At 34.9% G+C, this 23,232-nt stretch overlaps 3 protein-coding genes across 4 annotated transcripts in view; 1 reads left to right on the top strand and 2 right to left on the bottom strand.

Annotated features, from left to right (window-relative positions):
* The first annotated feature begins 1,689 nt into the window (after positions 1-1,689).
* LOC115448537 (prostaglandin E synthase 2) lies at positions 1,690-11,271 on the top strand. The gene is made up of 5 exons (XM_030175990.2): positions 1,690-2,228; positions 5,725-5,934; positions 6,254-6,456; positions 6,781-6,993; positions 8,682-11,271. Exons 1-5 carry the CDS (start codon positions 1,956-1,958, stop codon positions 8,947-8,949), a joined length of 1,167 nt encoding a protein of 388 aa, XP_030031850.1. The 5' UTR covers positions 1,690-1,955; the 3' UTR covers positions 8,950-11,271.
* LOC115448536 lies at positions 9,585-16,222 on the bottom strand. Its single transcript, XM_030175989.2, has 7 exons — positions 15,881-16,222; positions 14,367-14,519; positions 13,719-13,849; positions 12,666-12,921; positions 12,207-12,391; positions 11,739-11,940; positions 9,585-10,886 (listed from the first exon to the last, which is right to left on the bottom strand). The coding sequence occupies exons 1-7, from the start codon at positions 16,059-16,061 to the stop codon at positions 10,765-10,767; spliced, it is 1,230 nt and encodes a 409-aa protein (XP_030031849.2). The 5' UTR covers positions 16,062-16,222; the 3' UTR covers positions 9,585-10,764.
* A 1,883-nt stretch (positions 16,223-18,105) lies between these two features.
* LOC115448541 (dendritic arbor reduction protein 1) overlaps positions 18,106-23,232 on the bottom strand; it is a 69,325-nt gene continuing 64,198 nt past the window's right edge. For both annotated transcript variants that reach the window (XM_030175995.2, XM_030175996.2), the window contains exon 8: positions 18,106-23,160. The gene's annotated coding sequence lies outside the window, so the exon portion shown is untranslated. The remainder of the gene's footprint in view (positions 23,161-23,232) is intronic.

Here is a 23,232-nt window from a genome sequence, read left to right as displayed (position 1 = left end):
CACTGTGGAATTTCATAAAATTACTATTTTCAAGTAAGTGTTACGAATACTACACAAGTTATTAATCGCGCCAAAAATTATATCAAATATTATTGTTGGTGGATGTATATGCTCTATTCGCTCGACTTCTCGATAAACTAAATCTCAATACCAAGACATCATTTTGTTCTTCGTAATTTGAAAATGAACAATGAAAAAAAAAATGAAAATTGTAAATTAAATTTTATTTTTCGGCATTTTAGATTTATGCATTTAAAGTATATTTATTTATTTCCCTTACAAATATTACAAATATATTAAATTTATGTTCGGCTGGTACAATCGGAAAACTTGAGCTATAAGTACCAGCAACCTTCCAATGCCTCAGTTCGATATTTATAGAAATAATAAAAAATCATAATCTATCAGCCCCAGAACATAGTAAGCCTAAAGTTAAGTAATATCCCTCAATGCTGGATTCAAATTTTTGCGTGATTATTTAATTCATAGATAAAATATTACTTAAGTCTTATTCATCACTCCTTCTTATTCTACTACTTAATGTACTATATTTCTACATATATATTATTATATAATTTTATATTAAGCAAAAATGGTTAAGTTGACAATTACTAATAAAGTGAGTAGATACATAATAATAGCAAGCATAAACTTAAAGTTCTTAAAAAACAAAGCATTCACGTCAAAAGCTTCTAGATAGTTACTTTTATTTCCAATTCATTATGTAATAAGTATATATTTGATAATTAGATTATATTCTTTACATATGGCTACTACCTCAAGCAAAATATCTAACCAAGATGCGAATAACGCATACGTTAACATTCAAAATATATCGATATACCTTATCCCGTTTAGTGGTTTGCGTTAGAGGCCTACTGGTGTTGCGTAGTTGAGGCGGGATGGGATGTTACGCCCCGGTACTTTTAGGGGCGCGTAATTATGTAAAGAATCTCATTTTTTTACCTTTGTTGCACGTACTACTGGCTGTGAAGTAATGGGCGTGACAGATATTGCTTAAAATGACCGTCTTTTGCTTTCGCCCGTCGACCTTGCGGCGGCAAAATTAGAGTCTGCCCTAGCGACAAATTTTGCTTCCGCCTCAGGAAGGCTAGGAGCTAGAACTCTAACGGCCCTTTTGGTGATTGTAGATGTTATGGATATTCATGGATGGTAGTGATTACTTACAAGTCAACTTCTAATGGCTTACTTGTCATCAAATTTTTTCCCAGAAGCAAAATTTATTTATTTTTTCTGTTTTAAAAAAAACTTTTGGATAACTATAATTGTTGTTAGTATAATTTTTGTTATTAATGGCCTCCTTTTTTAGAATATTAACACCAATGATTAGTTTGCCAAGATATAAGTCAACTGTATGTGAATTCAGGATAATAATAATATGATGGACTGTCTGCGTACATAATGTTATAAAAATTCATGAAGCTGTTTTTGTGTTTACTTATACCAAACATATTTACAAATGCACTCACACAAAACATTTATAAGATTAATAATAAGAAGTACACATAGGAGATCTTTTAATCTAAAATAATATGCTAATTGACTATCCTATGTTTTCAATTGACTGCCTCATGAATAGAAGACTTTAGAGGGCTAATGAATTCGCGCACGGAATACGAACTATACTGCACATTTTCACATCTGCCATAGACAAAATGCATTGATTCTACCTCGAAACTACTCGAAGGAGACAGTGAATGAGGCAAAAGTGAGGTTACATTCAAAATATAATGTTCCAAAGATTGCATAATTTTTTCCATTAAATTGATAATATCTGTTATTAAAAGTTAATTATCGTATTTCAAATCGAAATCATCGGGTTATTAGTACATAATATGTTATAATAATATCATTTACTGCAAACAAATTATCTATCGGTGAAAATCGGCTATTGCAATATCGTTATTGTTTCCATGTTATTGAGAATATAAGAAATGTGGCGGCCGTGGTTTACTGTATTGCGGCAACTTGTCGTTCCTTCGCCTAAAATCAGCGGACAGCTATCACGAGTATTGTTTTCAACGCGAAGCCGGCCAAGGTCGACCGCAAAGTTGACTGTGGTCAGTGCCAGCATTGGAGTGCTCATCGGGGCGGGCTACGGCGGCTATACTCATTATAGAGTAAATGTTAGAAAAACCTCTGCCAAAGAACAAAACGAGGAGTATGCTTTTTTGAAGGAAGCCCCGGAATACAAGCCACAATATCGGGTGAGATTATTATGGTTCTTTTATGTAGTATGTAAAGTAATCGATATTTTAGTTCGAAGTAAGTCACAAAACCTTAGTTTTATTATTTTTAAATAGTGTACAATAGCCATAGATAACAAATCTACCCACACATTTAAGTAAAATGAAATATCCAGGTCACAAGGGCATCAAGGAAAAATGTTGCAAAAATGGGGAATGTTTGAAATGTTTCCTTTTGATAGCTTTCATTGCATGAACTGTGTAAACGGTTGAAGTTCCATAACAATCATGTGTGATTGAACTGTTACTCTTAAAAAATTTTAAAAATATATTATTACCTATTCGACAAAGTGCCCTGTCTGCCCCCGCATTTGGCCGCCTGTCTGAATGTAACAAACTTACAAAATACCAAACGGATTTTGATGTGGTGTCATATGGAGATAGTTCGAAACCTTGGGGAGGATATAGGCTACTTTCAATCCCAGAAAAATATGTACTTAGAGGCACTTTTATAGCAGAAAACTATTTCAAGCAGGCAAACATAAGCTAGTCTCTCATAAAGGTATCACTATGCCTTCTATAATTCGTTTTTTTATGCTTATATGAATTGAAGTGGCCTTTGTGTATATTAAGGACTTTGGCTTTATGCTAAATGTCATCCAAACCGGTTTAAAGCTTTGTGTAGAAATAATCTAATAAATATTTTAATTGTCTCCCTCTCAGTGGTAGAGGAGGCCTGTGCCCAACAGTGGGACAGTATTATAATACCGGGCTGTTATTATTATTATTATTTCCTTGTGGTAAAAAATTTAACCATTTAAACAATTGTGTGTAGATAAAAAGGCAATATTATCAAGGTGAACAACATCAATAACCATTTGTTGTATGAGTTGCAATAAACATGTTTATTGGTTAGATCATACATTGAGCAAGGCACGTGTTATTTATAGCAATTGCTGATTTTTATTGAGCTAAATTGAATGAATGCCTCTGTGTTGTTTAAATCATTCTGCTTGCAATAAGTGCAATAAGTGACACCTAGTTGACAACTAAGCCAGGGCTGTGCGAAATATAGTCATCAACAATTGAAAATATTAAAACCAGTCCTATATTAACATGTTTTATGCAATTATTTGGGTTTGCCGTAGGTGCTCGAAACAATATACAGGACAAAATAAAAGGAATTAACCTTTATGTTAGAAAACTTAATTTCAACTTCTAAAATTTTTTTTTCTTTATAATGAAAATGGATGGCTTAACAAGTTTTTTTTTACAAAAAATGTTTCTATTGGACAGAATACCACGTGATGCAAAAACAGCCAAGTGATGGGCTTATACATAATATAATATGAAGTGTTCTTTTAGAGGATGAAAACTTTAATTTAAGTAAATTATTTTATGGTATTTATGTTTGAACATGATTATGACCTTGTGGCTTCTGTGACTACTGTATATGTGGCATAATCTTGATGTCCAGTTTTCACACACTCATCAGTATTTCTTTATTATATAGGTATATTTCAATTGAAACATGAAAGAGAAATTGAATTGTGTTTCTGTATGTAACATCATTGTTTAATATTATCACCATCATCATTTTGGTGCACAAACATGTGCACAAATGATTCCACTGGCCCAGAGGGGCACAATATTTGTTCTTTTGCTGGATATAACATTGTTGCAACCATGGATTTTGTGGTTTATTATCACTCCAAATCCGGTAATTTCTTTATTGAATAAAAATTTTATCAAAATTGTTGGCCAAATGTGAATATTGGAACTTCTAAATTACGTCATTGTGTGCTGTAGTGGATAAAAACCCATAATCATGGACATTTAGCTACCGCAGCTTGACCAGCGTGGTGGACTAAGGTTTAATACTTCTCAGTGGTAGAGGAGGCCCATGCCCAGCCGTGAGACAGTACACAATACAGGGCTGATATTGTGTATATTTATTATGCCTTTATTGTAGTGTAATTATTGTATTTATGCTCCGTCAAGTGTGTGACAACTAACAATGCAGAGCCTATTATGTTGCAAGGTCAGCTTGGTTTATGAAATCTTGGTGTGGTATATGTACGTACATTGTATGCCTCTGTATCTTATTTTTTTTACTTAGTATTTGTTTTGTTTATTCTTGAATAAGACAAAGGCAATTGTTTTATTTTAAATAATTGCAATTCAGTTTTTGACAGATGAATGATGCAATATCATATAAAACTGCAGAGCTAAAGGGCGAATGAGATGGGTTTTAAAGTGATGTTTATTTTTTATGCTACAGTGAATTGATTTTACGAGCCGACGCGAAGTTTTCCTTATGCTGATTCATGTTTTGCGTCGTACATTTATGTTACGTAAAAGCAATGCGAAAATATATTTGGGCTTAGTGTATAATAATATTATGCTCATTTGTGTTTTTGTCAGCTTCTTCGTCTCGATAAGTGCATAGGTTGTGAAGCCAATGTAGTACTTTATTTTTAAATATCTGTCTATATTTGAGATAATTTTTTATAAAGGTAATGCCCCGGTGGCGTAGTTGTATTACGGTATGACTGCAGTGCTGAGGACTTGGGTTCGAACCCCGGGTTGTGGCTAAGTGATATTGGGTTTTTCGATCTTCAGCCCGGGGTCTGGAATTTGTGCCGGTTATGGCGATAGACTCGTTCCCTATCACATTATGGGGCGCAATACGCATGGCGGTAAATAGGTGCACTATTTGCATCTCTGTCTACCCCTTCGAGGATTAAAGGAGTGAGTGTATTTTGAGGGTCTTATTAAAAGGTTGATTTTAATACCTCAAAAATAAATCATAACTTGCAATATTGAACTGCAATGCGTTTGTAATACAATAAGTAACATAAATACATGATATAGTTATTTTATACTGAGATCTTTGTAATACTTATAATGTTTGTATTCGTGCTACGCACAGTCATTGCGAATGGACACTTTTTGTTTCAAATTTTATGCTTTTATCACAATTTTAAAATCCTAATATTAAATGCGAAAGTCTGTGAGGAGGGATGTACGGATACATGTATGTTTGGTCCACTTTCACGATAAAACTGCTGAACGGATTTGGATGAAACTTTACACTAATATTGATTATATATCTCAATAAAACATGGGCTACAATTTATGATGATTTTGTGTAATTTAGTCATAATATAACGATACATATCAAGTAAGTCGGAAAAAACAATATTCATTCACGCGGGCGAAGCCGCGAGCCAAAGCTAATCTTCCATATAAGCCTCTTGCCATCTAATTTGGGGTCAGCAAAACTTACTGCAATAACCAACTCCGCAATGCATTGGACTTAGTTTTCGCGAGCGATCGCCTGCCCGGCTACAATCAGCTCGGGGATATAGTCTTTGCAAATTCGTTAGAAATACCCGTGTTACCAAACCTGCGACTAGCGACCTGATTCAATAAAACAGTAATTGAATTAATCATTGAATCTCCCTCTGATTTTTCATACTTGAAGAATTTCAACACAATCTGTATATTGTTCTAGATATTGAACGATGCGGACACTAGCAACTTGCAACTAGTTCTGTTCCAATATCGCACATGCCCGTTCTGCTGCAAAGTCCGCGCTTACCTCGACGCGCGCGGCGTGAGCTATGAGATCGTTGAGGTAGACGCTGTCCTGCGTCAGGCCATCAAGTGGTCGGGGTACAAGAAAGTGCCCATCTTGCTTGCCAAAGTCGATGGAGGATATCAGGTATTATTCTTGTTCAGGTGTCTTTGATAAGGACTATTTTCGCTTAACGGGCAACAGAGCGTGGAAGATTTTAAGTGCTGAGGTACTGGGGTCGATCCCCAAGTTGTGGATAGATAGGCAAAGATATGTTAAGTCCTTCGAAATGGCGTTTTGTGTCCGGTACACTTAAATACTTTCATTCTATTTATAATTATAGAACGGAAATAGAAATATCTTGGCAAGTTATTGGTGCAACTATCTTGTCCACTACTGTTATATGTTAGTTTATAGCCAGTTTCCCTAAAATGATTACTTATATACAAGTCATTATAATTTCCAGCAACTTCTAGACAGCACGGCGATTGTTTCGGTTCTCGAAACGTACTTACAAGACAAGAGCAATCAACTAAGGGATATTATAAAGTTTTATCCAATTACAAAGTATGTAAACGATTCGGGAAAGGAGTGCACCGAAATTGCGAACAAATATTTTATTATGCATAATGCTGTGGCGCAGAGTGAAAAAGAAAAAACTATGGAGACGTGAGTATGTGGGAGTGTAAAAAAGTAATTCATTTTGAGACAAAAGGCTATTCCACTCGCGCCCTAGTTTTGAGTAACGTGTGTTCGTGAATGCAGCACCAATTTAAGTTCTAAATATCTTTTTTACATTATCTGTATGCAGATGTGCTTACTGGTTGACACTCTTGCTTCATTTCCGGCTTTCCATTATAGCTGCTACGGCAAATATGTCACCCTAATATTGCTGACTATGGCCTAAAAATTGGACTTGCCCAATAACAACTGAAAGAAAAAATACTGCTTCTCTTTTAAATTGCTAATAAATGAATGTTTATTAATGTTTAGTGAGGAGCGCAAGTGGCGACAGTGGGCGGACAGCGTGCTCGTCCACACGTTGTCGCCCAACGTGTACAGAACCCCGGGCGAGGCCTTGGAGACGTTCAAGTGGTTCGAGGAGGCCGGCGGGTGGCGGCAGGCGTTCCCCACGTGGGAGTGCGCGCTTATGGTGTACGTCGGCGCCGCCGCCATGTGGATCATCGGGAAAAGACTTAAGAAGAGGTAATTCTATAGATTTATTGTTATGGCACAGCAATTGATTGAAGCCTGAAGTTTCCTTTAACATGAGGTGCATCTTTATAGGTGACTTTTAATAGTTTCCCGTTAAAATTTAATGAACAAGAAGTTATTGCGTTTTTCGACAGTTGCTAGAATTGTGTAGACGTTTTTGTTTTCATGGAAAATGCATTAAAACTACGTTTTAGTAAGCAATGACTGCACAGTATCTTGGGGTTTTTTAACCTACGTTGCGTTGCAAAATGTGCATTATATAGAGGTAGGACAGAATACACATGGCGTTTCCACAGCTCCACTATTACCTATTAGTCGTTTCCAAAGATGCGTTGCGTGGTGCAATTGTCTAAACGTGCCCAATTTAATAATATATCGAAAAATCGATTATTCGGCTCCCCCTAAAATTATACCATGAAATTGTGATTATTGTACTAAAATAATAGATTACTAGTATATAAATATTTCATGTTGTTTCCTAATGACTAATCAAAACCCATCCTTATCGTATAAGTTATCGACAAGCAGATAATGCGATAATATGGTGACTCGATATTTGTTATAATCAAACACGGCATGATGCAATGCAATGATGGCACAGTGTTATACATTTTCATGTTATTGAACAACGTTCAATTCGTATTTTTCAATTTCACCACCGATGTATAATGCCGCTAAGCATGTATAATGGATTAAGAATATAGCATATATAACCAACCAGCCCACCGGTAAATTTTACAAAATCATAAAATTAGTTTGGTTTTCATACAAACTTATATAAAACACAATTTGGATAAAATTCGTTTTATGGTTTTTTGTATTGACATTGTTTCCCTGACTATTACTACTATTACAATACTAACACTACTAATTATTACAAAGTCCTGTCTAATATTTTAATTATATTGCAAAAATGAGATAAAAAATGATGTTAGTAAACATTTTGTAAAGACAATAATTCATGGTTCGCCCTGTATTCATCTTTTGCGATTATTGGAAATGTTGATTGAAAACTTAGAATAATGTGTAATATATAATTCAATTTGTACATTAAATATAACATAGAGCTTTGTAATAGTGACCCAGCGATATCATAAACAATGAACTATTTATAATTCCTTATATAATTACTGCTATTGTGACCTATAGCGTACGGTAACTACTACCCATGTTTCTGCAAGGTGCAAGTCGTGGGTTGGTTCGTTTTATTTAAATTTCAGTGTCGAGTTAATATTACTGTCTTTAAAAAAATAATAAAATCTTTTCTTAGTCACATAAGAGAACATACCTGCACTTAAGATACATAATAATAATTAAGTATAATTAAGAAATACCACGGAAATTTACAGCCAGAGGTAAAATTAAAAAAGCAAAGAATAATGTAACCTAAAAGGCTAGTTCATGCTGGGAGATAAGAGGAGATGATATTTGCCTATATTTTAATAAATTAATGGCAAGTATGCGTCGCGATCCTAACATATATATATGTGTCTCACTAACTACCTAAGTGATGACTACCTACCTGATCCTTATCCATTCATCGTTTCATTTGACGCGCTAACTAACGTCCTAATACATAAATATCAATATAAACTGACATATTTTTATGACAGTTTATATTGATATCAGTGTACTTACTATATAGACACACTCAAACAAAAACTTGTGCTGTATTCCAGACACAACATACAAGACGACGTGCGTCAGTCGCTATATGACGCCGCGAATGAATGGACAACCGCCGTCGCCGCCAAAGGCACTCCGTTCCTAGGAGGAGAGAAGCCAAACCTCGCTGACATAACAGTGTATGGAGTGCTCAGCAGCATTGAGGGGTGTCAAGCCTTCAAAGACCTGAGGAGCACCAACGCCGCCGTCGCCAAGTGGTACGACGACATCAAACAAGCAATACATAACGGAATGGGCAAAGTTGTCGCGGTCCACGCGTAAATATGGCGTAGTGATATTTATACATTGTTGTTATACTGAATTTCGATATGACGTGTCTTTAATAAGCAACATTGAACATTAGGCGTGTTGCACGATTGTTGTTTGACAAAGTTGGCGGTCCAGTTAAGATGTTAGATAACTTAACGTCATTGTACGTCGTACTGCGTACACCTTAACTTTGCCAAACATGTGGAATACGTCTGAAGCTTCAATTGCTGCCTATATTGCCAGGCTGTACTTAAAAAAGAAAAACAAATTCGTGCTGTTGTTGGTCTAGGAATGAAGAACTATTTATTACGTTTACCATAATACATATTTGCTTCTTTGTTATCTCTTTAATAACCAACAAATCATACATCAGACAAAGATGGCCGTGGCCGTTTAAAAAATAGCCATTGAGTAACTTCATATGTGTCTCAACTTTCTAGAACAATTTTACAGCATGCATTTGCGTTTCTGTAAGCAATACTAGTTTTAGTGGAAATATCACGTTCATATTTTATACAACAGTTACAAATGTTAGTATGTACATGGTGTTTTCTTGTTAAATTCTATTCGTCGTTGCTTATACTGAGGGGAGGACCTGATTAAAGTATTAATTCGACAAAGATTTGGAGATAGTAGTAAAAATGCAGTAAATTGTATAATTTATTATAATGGCTATGTATAATAATATTTAAAATTAACATGTCAAAAAGAAAACAAGATGTAGCATTACAAGAAGTCTTCTTTTCAAGAGTCATTACTTAAGCTAATTTCAAATACAAATAATTACAAATAGTGCGCTTTTTTTTTAAACAAAAAATTGTTCCTATTGTACGTGAATGGATATATTTTACAGTTGGACTATCGGGTAATGGGCTATGTTAATTTGTATATTTAACGCTTGTCTAATTATAAGTATGAAAGTCAGATTTTAGTAATGAATGAATTGGAAGTTCTGGGTTTACGTGTATATTAATGATGACACAGATTTTATGCACCCTGACGTCATAAGACGTATTTAGGTGTGTTAATAAAATTTAAGGCATTAATTTCTACAGTGGTTTGTGCATCGTTATGTTTGAAGTTATTTAGCAAACCAATGTGCACTGTGGAATAGTATTGAGTAATAGCGTTAAATATTCAATTTAAACAATAGTCAACTACTCTGCAATAACGTATTCTTTGTAATCATTAGACAACATTTAATGCGCATCATGCGGCGTGATCGTCAACGTTTTGTACACAACGTCTTATGTCACTTATATTAAGGCAGGTTTTCGATCCCAGCATCCGAATTCATGTTAGTGATTCAGCTATAGTATCAGTGTGATTGCGTGTTTGTAGTTCGCACTATGTAAAAGTATAACTTCTTATTGGGTAGAAAGGCTATTGTCAAGAACTGTCACTAGCAATTTTAATATAGCGGTGATTGATGCAATCATTACTAATGCGGGTGATCAGATATCTGTACATTTAACATGATTTTTTTTATTAGAGTATACGTTTACTTTACGTTTAGGTTCGTTTCGGTATTTTTTTATGGAAATTTATTTAGTACTAAAATACGGCGGCATAAACATTCTGCGCGTGTAAACTTCGAAGAGTAATTCCTGTAACCATGGTAACAGTAAGTCTCTTTATGACGTATAGTATTGTGAAATAACTATAGAGAAATATGTGAACTTGCTCGATACGAATCTTGGCGCAAATGTTTATTATTCATGGTTGGAGTACTAATGTTACATCTCGTCAAGTCACGTTACATAACGACGTGATATCACGTCGCAGTGTCGCATTCAATGTTACGAAATCAAATGATGATAGAAAGAATTAACAAGCGATTTGTCTGTAAGTAAGTGAGAAGCCTCGGTTGGCGACGTCAGGGGGCGTCGTGGCTGTTGCCCCTTCGTTGGCGTCCGTCGTCACGAACAACACGAACGGTTTCAAAGCAGCTGCAAACAATTTCAAATATATTCCTTTTTTATAGTGTCAGCACGCACCTTAACTTATTCATAGGCAATATTATTCATTGTGTACACCATAATTAGACAAAAAACGGGGCAAAATATTTATCTAGGAAATATATTTATGTAAGTGTTGATTTTATCTTAGTGAGAGCTTTTCCTTATTAATTGAAGTGTATGTTTACCGTATTTTTAAAAGACATTGCAGATAATTAGTCAGTGTGGATGTGCGATTAATTCCGTAATTGTAAAATGCATTTTCTACTAAATACATAAAAGGCGTAGATAAGTTTGTAGAGATTGTCTGCATGATCTTTTGAAAAATACAGTAATGTCAAATTTTAAATGTAAATAAACTATTAAAGTATTGTTACTTGATGTTTTTTTACGTATATATAGTAATTTTATGAAATCTTGAGAATAAAACAAAATGTAAGCAAACACATGTTATTTAAAATGATACATTCAATGGATACATTAGTGAAGCTGTGTCAATTGTTTTTAATATAATGTTGTCAAACGAGATACTCAAAAAGACTGTACATATTTGTTTACATTATGTTTATACATACAATACCTGAATATGGTAAAACGTGGAAATTAAAAGTTTGTGTACATTGTTTGCAGGTCATTTGGATAATAGATCCAAAAGAGGGCCAATCAGAACAAAGTATTTTATTTTTACTTATTTTTATTGGCTTATCCTCGCGATCGAAATCAAGATTAAGATTGAAATGGTTATTAAAAATGACGGTTAGTCTGTGCCAAAAATCTTAATTAATTGAGCAGTTTTTATATCTATCATTACCACATTAATTATAGTAAGATGTGGCTACTCACTTTGAATAGGAACAAAACCGAGCCCGCAAAACCGGTCCGTGCCCACAGGCAGACCGGTGGCGACCACTGTGGGGTTGGGAACGACCACGAAGTCGGTAACGCATGCGCCGTCGTTGACCGCGCCCACATTGGTACCAAGAACAGTGTTGTCAGCGCCCTCTACGTCGCCCGTCACCGTGAAGGAGTACATGTCGTTGGCTGTCTGTTGGAGATTAGTGTTAGGGCCAAAATGACTTAAAGATAGCATGTTTGTTTTCTCAATAATGCGCCTGAACAGCGTCGTTTGCTCGTGGCAGATAAATTACTTTGAATAGCTTGGTTCACTTAGCTGAAATGAGCTTTAACTGTTTTTTTATGATCCTACTGACTTAACTAAACCGCTCTATATGGTAGAGCATTTCAGTGGGATTTTCATCGAACCAATTCCCCTACACGTATATTTCCTTACATCTTCGTACGAAATGTTACCTGTGAATATTGTATAGAGCAATATCCGGCTTCCATCCGGATGCATATTCCGTAGTTAAGATTGGCGATCTGGCGCGTGCCGGTGACGAGAGAGGCGCTGAGGGCAGTGTTGGCCGCCGTGCCGTAGTTGAAGCCGTTTATGGTTCCCATGATGCCGGTGTAGTACTGGAGGCAACCGTTGGGAGCTGCAAAAGTGGTCAAATTGATTTACTCTGCAATTAGAGGCGAATTAGGATGCTCGGGAAATTTCAATGAAGTAAAAGTATTTGGTTAGATGCTTGGAGATTCAAGAAAGATGTGATGGTGATACATATTAACTTTTTTACATGTTTTTATGTTACATTCTTCGCCTTGGTAACCTTAACTATAACACACACGATCTTAAACTCTCAGTAGACCTGCCTAATATGCAACAGCCAGAAGCCTCGATGTTTCCCTTCAACTAGGCCAAAAACTCACCTATTCCCGGACAATCGCACCCAAGCTGGGTAAGCCTTATATTCCATCTCCTGGCGAATGTGGTGGCGAGTGTGGCTGTGATGGAAATCGTTATAGCAGCGTTCCCGTTGAAGTCCACGAAGAGGGTCTGCCCCGTGAGGTCCCCGCATAAGGCGGGAACTACGGTGTTTCCACCAGTGATCGTGATGGAGTCCGTGACGCAGTTACCGTCACCGTCTGGCTGGGCCACCATGAAGTCCAGGAAATCTATGCGAAGCTGAAATAGTATTGTTGTTAGAAAGACTTAACATTGGTCACTCGAACGATAGAATACAGTTTTAATTTAAATTTTCCGGTGAGTTAAGTTAGATATGTCTATCGTTATTAGGAAATATAGAGAAGTATAGTTTCACAGCTCTTTTTGCTAGAAGTGAATCTAAGTTTAAGATTACGATTGATACAATTCTTAATGGTTCAGCTGCAAAAAAATATATTTTGCGTGCAGAGCTGTCTTGTTTATTCTGTTACGGTCAGCTTGTATCTTGTTGCGCTATGGGGCTGTAGAGCTTTACAGTACAAGTATTTAGGCCTAAATTTAAAAATGTACTAGGCCGGTGACCCTGGCTCGCCCGCTTCGGCTCTTCATACTGACGCGATGTCTTATAGCTGTTCCAGAAAAATAAAACTGCATGATATAACAGACTGAGGTCTCGGGTTCTATCCCCAAGTCGGATATAGTGATATTGGGGTTTTCTACTAAGTATCGGAGACTGGATTTTTTGCTCGATATGGCGATATCGTTTTCTCACGTCTCACGTCGTGAGACGGAATATACACGGTGGAAAGTAGGTGCACCCATAGCATCACTGTCTACCTTTTCGGGGATAAGAGACACATATGATATTGCTAGTATTAAGTAGATATTCAACATTACCAAATTTTTCCTATCTTTATGAATAAATAACATAGCGAGCTAATGTTCCTTGTTACTTGGCTCGGTGTAACGTCAAGTTGTACTGCCACTGTTCACTGTATACAAGAGTTACAGCTGCTGCGATGGCGGGAAAGTATTACCTGACAGATGTTGTTATTACACCGGTTGACTATGATGGTGCACGCTTGTCCGCCCGCGTATGCGGCCGGGTATCCAGGACTTATAAAGTATGTGTTGTTCACGTTCGTGGTAGAACCGCATGTCCGAGACACTAAAAATCAAGGAAATTTACTATTGTATTTTGTAACTATATATTACATAATGGGAAGGGTACAACACCTGGTTGTAGTAACTACGACGTTTGTTCGTAATTACTGGCAAATTTTTTATGTCCCAATTTGTATATAAACATTTGGCAGCAGAAATAAACTAGACTGTTACTTAGTGAGTTAATGTCTACGGTTGTTTGACATAGTGACTGATAATTAACGTTTGTAATTCGTATAGCACGCATTAGACAATATTGTGTACGCTACTGGAAAGGAAACCGGCAGAAAAACGCAATAGCTCACTTACGTTGTGTAAGGGTATCGTTGCAATATTTCACACTAAAGACCGATGTTAATTGTGCGTTCCATAGCCAATGTTAACAACGTTATCGATTAATCCTAGATATTTTAAATAAGGCTGATAAAGTTTTATTTCACACATATGAGCTATTTTGATTACCATTAACGGGTAGTTATTGTTTAGGATAGTGGATTAGAGCCGGCCGTAAGTATACATACCAATACAGCATCTGCCTCGTCTGGACGCGCAGGTCCCGGTGATGGTCCCGTTCAGGTTGTTACATTCCCGCCGCGCCAGACAGGTGCCGTTCAACGCGTTCGAGGAACTGCAGTCGGTGTTAGCGAAACGGACGATACTCACGAATGGAAACACTAAAATTAGGTTTCAAAAGGTCAGTGGGAAAAAAGGTCTTCATGAAGTATTTTACGTTTGTAAATATTTTTTTCTCAATAGTTCTCAGTAAATTATAGGGTGTTTTTTATATTGATACAGCAAAGACACCCGATCTTCGTGGTAGTACTGTAATGAATTATTTGTGGACTATGTTTTTACATTTTTTTTAGTAAGCGAGGGGGAATTTACCGCTTACTACCGCTTTAGTATGGTGGACCAAATTATACTATTGACTAACATGACAAATTGTTCATTTCATTGGTCCCGAGCATATGCCATCCAGGGTCACTATATTTCAGTTGTTCTAGAAATATAATTCATTAGGACAAACCATAATGGATTTTAATCGTTTGTTCGAAGTCGCTATCCAAAAAAATGAGAAATCCTTACTGCACGTAAAACTAACGCTAAAGCTTTTCTCAAAAACTCTGACTGGCAAACGGTTCGAAATATGTAGACATGTACGGATTATTTACTGTAATTATCCATTTTATTGATAACTGATTATCTACAACATACTTTTCCTTATGAGTTAAATGTAACAGTAAATAGACAGCCTGGACAGAAACCCATAGTTCCCAAAATATTGAGGAGAACCACAGCAAGAATTTAATGGGTATGATTCGATCCAGTCATGTACGGTGGTCGATTGGAATTTATATTTCTTTAGGGGCCTCATGCTGGTTCATAAGACTGGCGAGTCGAACATAGCCATCCACCCTTCCCCACTGGACGGTCACGAAGTTCTAGATTATTCCGCAAATAAAGTACATAGTAAGTAAAAAAATAGTGCGATAGTTATAATTTTACATTACGCACAGGTACAAAATTTCGATGATTTTAGCCAATTGCAGAATTTTTGTTAACTAGTAACATTGAAAAATGGTTAATGGCCCAAAATAAATATCAGTAAGTAATAGGAAGGGAACTGCAACTGCATAGCCAGGGGCAAAAGATGAAAATTAATTTAAAACAAAGAAAGTAAATTGTCAAGTTATAAGGAGAGCCATAAATATCGCTAGAGCTGCTGAATGGGTACTTCGCATCGCTTTTGTAAATTGTTTGTTAGGAATATTATGGAACTTTCACTAATCATATATACATATTTCCGTATGCTCTTTGATTAGATAAATGATGTGTTTATTTTGTTGAAATGCATACGTTTATCAAAACAAACACGTGTATACTAGCGCAATACCCATGCACAATGAATGTGTGCATTGTGCACGGGTATTACGCTAGTATTTTGAAATTTAAGCAAGTCTGTTAAGTTTGAAAATTTTGCATAAGATTGAAGTACTTATTATATTTCAAAAATAGAAATGATTTTGTTACTCACATAATTTTCCTTTTCTTTCTCCGTGTACAGCAACTTCATTTTCATCAACGTCGTCAAGTTCGTCAAGTTGATCAAATTCATCAAATTGGTCAAATTTGTCGATGCCATCGGCATGGTAGATAGAGGTAGCCGTTACCGCTACTACGAAGGCTACTATTAGCAAATACGTCTTAGATATCATCGTTCCTCTTTAGTTCAAAACTGGGTCATTAGTTGTACCACGGGTCCTGATCACAATGCGTGCGATCATGAAATGTGTGTGAAACTGTCAACCATGTATAAATAGACAAGTGATAACGGTCCCATGTTTGTGCAAAGTATTTAGAGTGTTACCGTTTCTCATTTAGCGCCTGTCGACCTGGCCGTTAAAATTTCGCTGGAGAGTTAACATAGTTTTATTGTTAAATCACTAATACTTTTGTAAGTTGTGGTAAAGACATTATAGAGATATAGATTACTCAGCTCTGCTACTTGTAAATATTTTTTATTTTTTTAAGGACGGTGATATTATACCAGGCGTAGGTTTCATATTCACCATTCTTAATTTTCTTCATAACAGGACGACAACGCACACGATGATGATGTTCATTTACCATCCAAATATAATGCTATTTCTACTTGTTTGTTTATTATATTCTGCTCTTTATAAATATTTAGATTGTTTTAGTAAATTAATCACGTTGTGGTGGCATGCATTATTATAAGAATCTCTTTAACTTAATATTATAAATTTAATTATACTTAAAGCCGTTCTCCACGTTGCGCCAATGGCAGACACTTTGACAGCTGACCTCTGCGTGTCAGTACAACGAGGCTGACCTGCCTTAATCTCAGACCTTGCGGGTGGTGCTCAAGCGTGACACGATAGTAAAAAGGGCTCCTATGGTATTTATTTATATTTTTTTTAAAGAATATTGTAAAGACCTAATTTATTCATTATTTTATCCTTTAAAAAACTGATCCTATGCATTAGATAAGTAGTTTAATGATAAAATGTAAAAGTGAACTGTGCAACATAATTAGTTTAGGTTGTACCGACAATAATGTGAGCAACACTAGATCATGTTACTAGTTAACGAAAATATTGATTATTCGTGTTAAATAATGTAGAATTTGAAAAAGTTTGAGCCATTTAAAAATCTTTTATAGCTGTGCCTCTCAGGCATCCAGACATAAATTAGAAAGTGCGTGCTAACGCGCGACATTTTAAGGCCCCTATTTGGCGTAAATGTTTGAATTTTTCCTAACACAGTGCTCTAGTGGCCTTTATTACTTCATAGAATTGTTAATATAGGTCATTTATAATTCAATACGGATGGATATATCGTACAATGCTCCCGTTTACTATTTTAATTGGAGTATTTTCAAAATAATTATTTTAGTGCATGTTTTCTCACTTTTATTAATAAGCCAATGTTTTAGATCGAATTTTGTTTATTCCGACATTTAAAGTACTTACTTTTCTTTAAAGATAACTTTTTCCATCCTGTATATTATATAAGTTATACATATACGGTGTGGTTGTATCCACAAGGCGTGTAACTTGCTATAACATTGTTTTAATCATATCAGTGTTTGACATTCCTTTCTGTAGAATTCATTACTTCGTTGTAGTCTTTGGGTTTATGTTTTGTATACAATATTATTGTTTTTTATGTCGTCATTAATATATTGTTGGTCTGTCCATAATGAAAATATTTATTTTATTAAAATTTAATTTGATAAAGTGGTGTTGGTACGGCAAAAGTAACAGTTTATCTTCAATAACTATCTAGAGATATTTCCAAAAGTTGGGTGATTAATGTGTAGGATTTGAATCCAGCGTTTACGTTGTGTTGGAACAAGTCTTTACCACGCTTCATACTATGTATATAGATATGTAGTAGCTCACATTCTTATTAGTTATTACGTACTATTGTATTTGATTTAGTTACAAATCATAATTAACAGTAAAATTTTCTTTTATTTGCATTTAATTTCAAGTGATTTAATGATTTTCACTTCATTAGAAGTAGTTCAGTCTTGCACTGTTTTTGTAATACCTACTCGTTTCCATTAAAGCGGAGGCAAGCGGCTCGTATTCTTTAATACTTGGTATAAAGTCTCGTACACAGGCAATCAAGGCGAATGTAATTACTGTCTGTATTTGGATAGGAACTGACAAGTTGTGGCAGGATGGGTAAATTGACGTATCATTAAAAACTGGATATAAGTAATACATGAAATATATGTGATTAAGTTTAATTTGTTTTGAAATGTGAAAATTGCAGTAACATCATTTGTATTTGTGGTAATGCCTAATATAATATGTTGATCTGGCCACCTTGCACCAATGTCGTTAATACGTATGACGAGAAGTCTGTTCTCAGAGCAAGCTGCTAAATGAATTCCCCAACCTGTGTGGTCACTGATCAGCATGCAGGCTCTCGGAGACTATGGTGCAAGCTAGCGCGACAATAATGCACATTGTGTGGCCACGACCGTGTACATCGGGTGTCGCCTACAGGTTATCAACGATATTATTAATAAAAATGTTGTGCGTAATTTTCCACTCACTACACAATGTTTTCACAACGATTCATCTTATTCTAGTAGGCATTCACCCTCACTGGTCTCACAATATTTACATTTGTCCAATGTAGCTTAATTAAAGCATCGAAACATTTTACTGACTTTCACAGAGAGGTCTATGGACAGATAAAAATATAATTCATAATATTATACCTAGAACATAACGTGGCAAATAACAAAATGTTAGTAAATCACACTCTGGCAACATCTACAAAATATACATTTGAAACACATTAAGAGCATAGCTATATCATCAATAATATATCTCAACGTTTTACACTATAAAAATAGGTATATAAAAAATTAAAAACATGTCATTGGTAATAAATTATCTTGTGACTTAGTCAACATACTTAACTATGTGCTTAAAAATAACATTACAAGTGAAAATTTAAAATTATACAAATGTAATTAAAGAAATAAACAAAAACAATAAAGTACAAGGAATAAGCAAGAGTAGAGCAGTGAGGTACGCTATGATTTATACAGAAGTACGAACTTACGTCTACTTCACGTAGAAACTAAAATTACATTAAAATATGGCATCTACAAACAGGTGTATGGCAATTATTCGGTTTCATATGACTCAAGGATACACGCGTCGCTTACATACATCTATCGTCACCAGAGCGCGCAGTACCGTGCCTGATACTCCACGTTGCGACCGACGATGCACAATCATTGTCAACATAATTAATCCTATTTCCGCACATTTATTTTTAGCCCTCAATACATTTATAGACAAAAAGGTACAATGAACGAAAATATTAGTATAACGCACTCTAGTCAATATTATGTCAATTATTTGCATGATAATGTAAAGTGCAAGACTAGAGGTTGTGTATACGATACTTATCCCCGTATTCCTAAAATAATAAAAAGTACCTTTTGGTGTATTTATACATATATAGTTCAAATAGGCTTTAACAAATTAAATGCAAGAAAGTGTGGCAAGAATAAAGTTATACCTATATCTATGTAATGTATTTCGAGTATACTAATGATCCAATGGAAAATAGTCAGTGTGTTACTGTAGAAGGAATGTTCAAACTGAAACGAAAGCTGTGCCCTAGATAGAAAGATGAAAATGCGTTAGCTGTCATTATAAAATTAACTTTTAAAAGGAAAATGAATGAGCATGAATCATGATATCCAATAACTGATTATTCAGAAACTGAGATTCTTTCTCGTGGTTAAATACTAATAAAATACTTTAATCTATGGTCTATAGATTCTAATATTAACTCGAATATGGAAAGTATTGCTAATAATAATTAAATCAATGTATGCTCCGTTTCAGTTTGATCAGGCTTGACTTATTTTATACATTAGTTGACATCAGTTATAATAGTTGAAACTAATTTGAAAATAGTGGATGAATTCTATTTTTATGGGGACTAATGTCGTCAGCAAGTATGTGTTTCTTGTAATTATAATTCCAATGTTTTTCAGAGTTTGATAACTTCAAAACAGAAGTTAGATTGTGTGTATCTTTAGGGCGTCATTATTTCTAATGTTTTAATAGGAAGGCATTTCTTCAAACCGCAATATATCAGTACAATTTGTTTCGTATAAATATAATATTAAGGCATATTAAATATAAGCTTTAAAACGATACATATATTAAAGGCGCTATCAGAAAGGGGCATCAGTTAAGTTATAACTTACAATAGCTTGAAATTCTAGTGACTATTCAAAATGGCGATCGATTTAAAGTAAATTAGCATCTTTCTCTCACATCCATATTTAAAAATGGAACACCTTTTAGGGAATGTACAGTTGTGGTATTTTCTGTTTCCCGAAACATTAAAAACAATTAGCAGTGAATATTTTTGTATACTGTTACATTTATTTGTTAGTTTAGAATGATTCCGGTTTTCTAAACTTTTTATAATTCTGTTATTTTATTTAAGAATTTGCTGAACTATCTTAGAATTGAGAGAAGTAGCATTGAAATAAATTAAAATTTTATCGGCAAAGAGTGATAAAATTATAAAACTGTGAACTAATTGTTAAAAACAGAAATTTTTACTTTGCCGCAACTAGAATCGCTTTGATGTTGTTTGTCTTATTTCGGAAAGAAAGTAGCCTATCAGAGCAACCAATGCAATCACTAGGCACGATAACATTAGCGCAATTTTCCACATAAAACCAAATCTCCATGTATAAGTGTACCTCGTTATATATGGTCTACATTGTTCTCTAGAAATACTTTAAAGTATCTTAAAATTATCTTTTTGAACCGTATCCTCTAGCAGCCATCGTCATTTTGGCAGGATTATTAGTGGAAAACAATCTTTTTTTATTTATATAAAATATATTTTCTTCTCAGAGGTCGAACAGCTGTTTGAAATACTGACTGTGTGCGTTCACTGGCGACGTCACGATTTTTTTCCATCAGTTAAGACTAAGAAACTCTTTTAGTATTGAGAATTGATGTGCTGGCTTCGGTTAACAATGTTAACTATACCACAATTCCAAAAAAAAATTGTGAACTGGCATAGTTGTTAAACAAATTTTCTGTCGACAGCACATCGCAATTTGTCTGGGATTGTTTGTATATGGGTTACGGGTTTCACTTACTATCTGATTATTTAGTTTTAATCTATTCATTTTATTCTCATTACATTAATTAAAGTTATTAAGATCAGTTAATGAAATGACGACAATATGGTTATTTCAGTCCCTCGCTGATGCCTGCCATCATGACCATAACTAATAATGGATCACGTTTCTGTTACTAATTGGCTATAATAGTTCTAAGGCACTGTCTAAAGGCAATTCAAATATTGATAAGGACGGAGGCAATAAGGCTGATTTTGTCAATTATTCTTAGTTTCGAAGTATATCTTACGGATTTGGTTTAACTCTGAAGGTAACTAGTTCACGTAATAAAATGTGTTTTTGACTCATTATATCCCCAAGATAGTTCGGATCAAAATAACTATCATCTATTTTTTAGTACCTGCCAGAGGTATTAACATTTTCTACACATAAACTTATTTTTATGACATTTCAATGAACGAATGCTACAGTACTAGTTCACGTTTCGAATGACAAGCACAAGGCGTTAAGTATTTCGTATGGCATACATTAAGTAGATATCATAAGGGTTCGACAAAGCGAATGTTAAATGAATACATCTGTTAATGATGTGATGACGTACACGGTAAAAAAATCTACAATAAATCGAGACTAGAAAGTGTAAAAATGTGCGTGTCCGAATGGAACGACCTGAAGCCATTACTTAACTAAACTAAAATTTAACGTAACTGGATGGATATGGTTTCAATCATTCGCAGTCGTACTAACACTCATTTATTGTGAAATAAGGATACAATTATTAATAATTTTAAGGCGCGTAGATTTACTGAATAGATAAAGTTAAAATCTTTGCTTATCGAGACTAGACTCGGCAGCAAATTGACAATAATACATACATTAACCTACTCTAAAATAGCCGAGCGTTTATGTATGTCTAAAAATTATTTTGTTTTATATAAAAATAATTATTAACACACACTTTTATATTAAATGTGCTAATGCAAGTGATGCGTGAATTAAAACTAGATGAAACACAACCCAGGTCGTAATATCCGAAGACGCGGCCGCGTAATACTAATAGCTAACTACTTACTGATATTTATTCCATAATAATATTATAAAGATAATATCTTGGATATTCCTTGCTCTCTTAGTTTAATACCTTACAATAAATTAACTAATCATATCTAATGAATACTTAGAGCTTTTACGTAAAAAAGTTCACGTAGCGACACCATTGCACTGAGCAATTTTCCTAAACCTTACACATCTACTACAATTAATATATTATTAAAATTTCCAATAAAATTTAGCAAGTGGATACAGAATTTATATATTTTAATCAATTATGAGAATCATATATTCCGAAACACATACCGGAACGCACACCATTCGGATCGATCTGGTGATGGTTTGTCACATAAATTTTACTTAATTTCGGATTTACAAAGAACATTTATACCTCAAAACAACGGCGAGTGATATTTATCAGTTTTTAATTATTTTGATTCGAGATCTGAGGTTAAGGCAAGCTAGGGTTGAGGCAGATGGATGCTAAACAGCTTTGATGACACAAACAAATGCGTTAACAGTAAATCACGAACTTATTCGTGAGTTATGATAAGGCTAGACCCAATGATTGCCACTTCATGTAATGCGATTTACTTCTAGAAATAAATAATCGATAAACACTCATTCTACGTTTACCTAATACGAAACTAATTTAGCAACGGTGTCGCAAATTAGTTTGTCATAATTGTCATTTGGAGTTTTACGAACACGGATAATAGTGTCGTTTGGATTGCGTAGAAGACTGCTCTAGTAATTTACAATAACATAGTGTAAAGCGATTTCCTTGGTAATTCTTTTAATTGTACCTTTTGTGACTTTAATATGATGGTTAACTGGTCGAGGGACCAAGACTGTTCCTCTTATTTTAGAAACGTTTGCATCTGTACAGTTTCTACAATGATGCTGTCACGAGACCTATCTGAGCTAGCACGCGGCGTTAAGTATTGAAGCTGACTGCAGTGAGTTCGTAGTGGCGACGCGAGTTCGGCGGCGTGGGTTTGTACTTCAGTGCTCGATCACAGCACTCCGTAGAATGTGTCCATTAGGTTAGCGTCCAAGTCGCACTCCAGGAACATGCTGTCGCTGCATTCTTCCTGGAACGATATACAGAAACCTTTGTTAAAATTGGTAGACATGTGCATGAATAGTGCCGAATTATATATATT

The sequence above is a fragment of the Manduca sexta genome, chromosome 27, assembly GCF_014839805.1.
Source record: "Manduca sexta isolate Smith_Timp_Sample1 chromosome 27, JHU_Msex_v1.0, whole genome shotgun sequence".
NCBI lineage: Eukaryota > Metazoa > Arthropoda > Insecta > Lepidoptera > Sphingidae > Manduca > Manduca sexta.
The sequence above is the reverse complement of the archived record's forward strand: the minus strand, read 5'-3'. Positions and strand labels throughout refer to the sequence as shown.